This window comes from Gregarina niphandrodes (assembly GCF_000223845.1).
Source record: "Gregarina niphandrodes unplaced genomic scaffold scaffold00145, whole genome shotgun sequence".
In the NCBI taxonomy this organism is placed as follows: domain Eukaryota; phylum Apicomplexa; class Conoidasida; order Eugregarinorida; family Gregarinidae; genus Gregarina; species Gregarina niphandrodes.
In genome coordinates, this window is record NW_011645908.1 from 1 (window position 1) to 4,664 (window position 4,664).

Sequence of the window (4,664 nt, forward strand, 5' to 3'; positions counted from 1 at the left end):
TCGTCAGATGGGAAGTCCTCTGACGCGAGAAGATGTTATCTGCAGTCTACGTCGGGAAGAGCGGTTCCGTTTTTCAGCCTCGGAAGAAACCTTCAACCAGCTGTACGATAGGTCTGTACAGGAGACAGCAGCCCGGGTGGCAACTGAAGAGGCATATGAGCACTCGTGGAAGGTGAGTTGCAACGCAATCACGCTGGTAAGTGACGTGGCTGCAGCAATTGATGAACCGCTTCTTGCGCCGCCTTCGCCGAGTGTCCCAACCCAGTTGGCGCGCGTCACCGCACGGCCTTTAGACCCAGAAGACTTGATCTCTTCAGCGCCATTTGATGTCCTGCACATTTCTGGTGCCCGAGAAAAGATGCGGAAAGTCTTAAGTCATGAGATCCTGCGTCATGCAGACCGTGCGGCAAGGTTGGAGGAAATGAACGTTCTTCAGCTCTTGTCAAACCTGGAAGCCGTTGTCTGTGGGTGGATTTCATTTTCCTTGTGGGAAGATCTTTAACTTGGGGGTATCTCTCTTAATTATTGTGTCGGGTGGTGAAAAAAAAATGGAGGAGAGTTCGTTGGCGACGGGCATTTCGTTGGCGGAGAAGAGCTTCACTCTGGAGGGAATCCGGGACAACTGTCGCGTGGACGGGCGAAGCAACTTCGAGTTCCGGAAGTTGAGCGTAAGTACGGGTGTTGTTCCGACTGAGTTTGGCAGTGCGCGGGTAAGTAACGGTGAAGCGGACGTGATAGTGGGTGTGAAGGCGGACCTGGTACCGCCGCGTTTGGCAGCACCAAGTCATGGCGAGGTGTTTGTGAACGTGTCCTTTGCGGCGCCGGCGGCGGCAGAGAAGCGTCTGGTCGAGTTGGGAGAGTCGCACTCAGCCTGTGGGTTACGGTTAGGTTCTTTGCTTGCGCAATATTGCTTCGGCGAACTGGTCTTCCCCCGTACACTGCTGTGTGTAAAACCCGGCGTCTTTGTCTGGCACCTCTATGTCGACGTTCTCGTCCTCGCCGTCGGCGGCTCGCTACTCGACCTCGCTTCTGTCGCCGTCGCTGCGGCTCTCAAAGACTGTCGCCTCCCTGCTGTCCAAGTCGTGGTCAAAACCGCCGCTGGCTGTGAAGGCGACGACGCTCAACTCGTCCGCCTCGTCGAGGCCGCCGGCGGCGGCGACGAGGCCGCGGCAGCGGACGGACTCGAACCTGGGGTTATCCGATTCCAGGAGGTGAGTGCGGGCGGTTTGTTTGACGTGCGGCTGGCATCACTGCACCAAGTAATGCGCTTCCGGATACACAAGACCGAACGGCTGCGCGTACCCGGCTGCGAGAGGGTCCCAATCCTTGTTGGTCTCGGCCTCGTCGGGAACCACGCCGTGGCGGATCTAACGCAAGAAGAGGGACACACCGTCAGCCACCGCGTTTTCGCCGCTGTGGACGAGAGTGGACAAGTCGTCGGCATCGGTAAAACCTCTGCAGGATATGTTGCCGGACTCACGTTGCCTGTTCTCTCCACAGTTGCACTTCGCGCACAGGCCTTGGGCAAACAATTATTTGAACAAGTACTCTCCGACGAAGAACTGGCAACACGCAGAACCAACAGCCTACGACTACTGCCCTCCCTAATTTGACCACACACGGAACTAAAGCGCATAAGGAACGGCTGTGGCGAACACGTGGTCGCCTCCTCCAACCGGATGACCCCGGGTTGGAGTCCGCCAAGTGTCAGGAGAGTTTCTGACATTCGTGTGCAACACGCAGCGGGAATGTAGGAAGCTAACACATATGTTGGGGCGTTTGAAACAGTTTTCAAGATAGCGGCTGCCCTCGGCGACGAACAACAAAACCGCCGCGGTGTCTCCGCATGTTGGAGCTGGTTGGGGCTTGCTTGCATGGCTATCGGGGTGCAGCGTACCGAGCTGCCTTGTTATGCGTACTGGTTCTTCTATCGACACTCGATGGTCTCTAGGGAAGTGGTCCGTACAGGGTCGTCAACACGGTGTAAGTTCGGCACCCCGCAGAACTCAGCCCAGAAAAGAAGAGGTCAGTGAAACCGGAAACACGGATTGACCTCCGGTTTCACTAAGACAATCCGTGTCGGACGGTCCGTGTTGGACGGTCCGTGTTGGACGGTCCGTGTTGGACGACGGTCCGTGTTGGATTAAGACAGTGCTGGTATTTTGGTTCCACAGTCCGCGACGGAGAAGTCGGTCTTCTCAAGGCGGAGAACCGGATAAAATAGCCCAAAAAAACCCAATGCGGTGTTTTCCGGGTCGGTCGGTTAGGTTCTGTCAGGGTTTCGTCACAGTATTGGCATTGGTGGATAGCATCGGAACACAGCCGGGTCAGTGGGCTCGTAGTTTGTTCTTCCAGGGTATGGCCGAGGACAGTGAAGCTCGTCAGCTGGAACGCCTTCTTCGAGACGGCGACGATGAGGAAATCATCAAGTGGTTTGAATGGCACGTAATTTCGGTTCGATGTCCCATCATTGGTCCTGCTGTGACTCGTGGAACCGTGGAAGAACGCGAACAAATAAGTGACTTAGGTTTCGCGGATGTGTGTGAATGGTTAATTTCGTGTAAAAGCACGGAAGGTGTGAGTGCAGTGGTCTCCCGTTTAAAAGAAGCCTACAACACACTTGTCTTGCCTCAGTCTTGGCTTAAATCACAATACCAATTAACCGATGAGTGGGCCCCAAGCAGCATCTTTCAGGACGGTGGGCGTCTACGATCAGCTGCGGCTGTAGCCGGTTGGGCTTACTACCTGGACAAGAGAGCTGGTATGTCACCGGATGCGAGAGTCCGGTGTCTGTACGTACTCGCTCGATGGCATACCGGACAAGCATTCAGGTACGCACTGGCAGAGCTCAAAGAATATTCGCCGGTATTCACGATGGACGAAAGACGGCGGAAGCTACTACATCGTTTCAGTCAATCTGTAATGCATTGGATGGACAGTGTCAGCAACACTGGTAGCTATCATGGAGATTGCGTAAGTAAAAGAATGACTACAGACATGGATGCTCTCGCGTCCCAACTTTCACGGGTGCGTGCTGACTCCGATGTCAGCCGAGCGAGGAGGTTGTACGAGGATAGACTCATGGGCTGGATTCAAAACACGACCCTACGAGCATCGAGGATTCGTAACGTACAATATCGTGCCATATATCACCACTGTTTTGAACGGTTGGTCTCCGCTTGTTTCTCAGGCTTGATATCATGGGACATATCTGGAACGAACTCTCTCACTGAAGCTCACTTCCCTGTCGGACAAAATACCGGGTTTGATCGCAACAGACCTGGCCAACATGCCCTGCGTGGGCCCCTGTGGCTGGAGGAGCAACTCGCGCGTCGGTTGGTCCGGATGCTCATCGATGAACATGCCATCGAAACGTGCACAACATATACTGACATCGTGCGCTCTGTGCTCGAAAAAAAGTCATTCAAATTTTCCGTATCCAAAGACAGGTTCCGTCAGCTCTACGATAAGGCTCTAGATGAGATGCTCGGCCGAGTCATAACTGACGAGGTGTACGACTACGTTTGGAGAGTCAGCTGTGGCGCAATCGTAAGACTATACGAGATGTCTGCAGCTGTTGTAAGTTGTATCTCCGATGCCTCAACCCGGTCTTTATCCGACCCTTCAACCCAGTTGAGTTGTCCCGGTCTTAATCCTTCAAGCGGTCTTAATCCTTCAAGCGGTCTTAATCCTTCAAGCGGTCTTGGTCCCTGAATGACGCCCATGAATTCATGTCGCCACTTCCAGTGACAGACACATCGAGACGTCCGCTGCACACACCAGTACTGCAGCATAATACAAGGCCTAAAAGAGCACAAGGCCTTTGCTACTCCGACCCGCTTCACCGGCTTCACTACCACTTCCCCTTCACCTTATGGGGAAAAGACCACGCTTGGAGTTCACGCTCTGGTGCGCGAGATAAGTTTCTCATTGCCGCTCATCTCGAACACCACGGAATCTCCAGACCAGTTGGCTTGCTCTGCGTTCCAGGATAACAAGTCCCGGTAAAGCTTAGCTAACGTCCTTTCCGCACAGACGTTAAAATCCGATTCCAAACGAAGCCACCGCCCTGGCAACCGAGATTCAAATCCTTCGGCCAACAGGAACGGGGGCTCACCAGTAGCTGCATGATTGAATTTCTCGCTGATCACTTCCGCTGCGTTTCAGATAGAGAATATGCGACGGGTTGCATTATATCCTCCCCTTGAAAGAGCGCGGCTCCAACACTCATCTCACTAGCTGAAAGCTCTGAAAAGATAGTACGGCAAACTTGGATCGGGAATCACCAAGCTCGGATTAATAAATCAGAAGATTCTTGAGCTTCTCAAACGCGTGTCGATGCTCGTCCTCCCAGCGCCAAACGGACCTCCTCAAATGACGGCCTCCAAATGGGGAGATATAAAACCCCCAGCGGCAACCAAGAAGGGGTCCCGTGGTGCTTGTACCCGTGGTGCTTGTACCCATCCTCTGCTTGGCGTCCACGATTTTTTGTTGGGGACCGCGGGTGTCACATCTCTTTGCCCTATCAACGCAACGATCTGTTCTGTCCTGTCGGTCTGCTCCGAGCTGCTGGTAGCTCCTCGTTAACACTGCGTCTTCACTCTCGCTATTAGCACCGGCAGAATGATTTCCCCAAGACTGACCTGGAAAAAAATGACACAGCT

The 4,664-nt window shown here is 53.8% G+C and overlaps 2 protein-coding genes across 2 annotated transcripts; both read left to right on the forward strand.

The window, feature by feature from the left end:
- Positions 1-548: 548 nt before the first annotated feature.
- Positions 549-1,613, forward strand: GNI_213240 (3' exoribonuclease family domain 1 protein; the record flags this gene model as incomplete). Its single annotated transcript, XM_011135538.1, has 1 exon — positions 549-1,613. The coding sequence occupies one exon, from the start codon at positions 549-551 to the stop codon at positions 1,611-1,613; it is 1,065 nt and encodes a 354-aa protein (XP_011133840.1).
- Positions 1,614-2,238: 625 nt separating this feature from the next.
- On the forward strand, positions 2,239-3,714 carry GNI_213250 (hypothetical protein; the record flags this gene model as incomplete). Its single annotated transcript, XM_011135539.1, has 1 exon — positions 2,239-3,714. One exon carries the CDS (start codon positions 2,239-2,241, stop codon positions 3,712-3,714), a length of 1,476 nt encoding a protein of 491 aa, XP_011133841.1.
- Between the last annotated feature and the right edge of the window lie 950 nt (positions 3,715-4,664).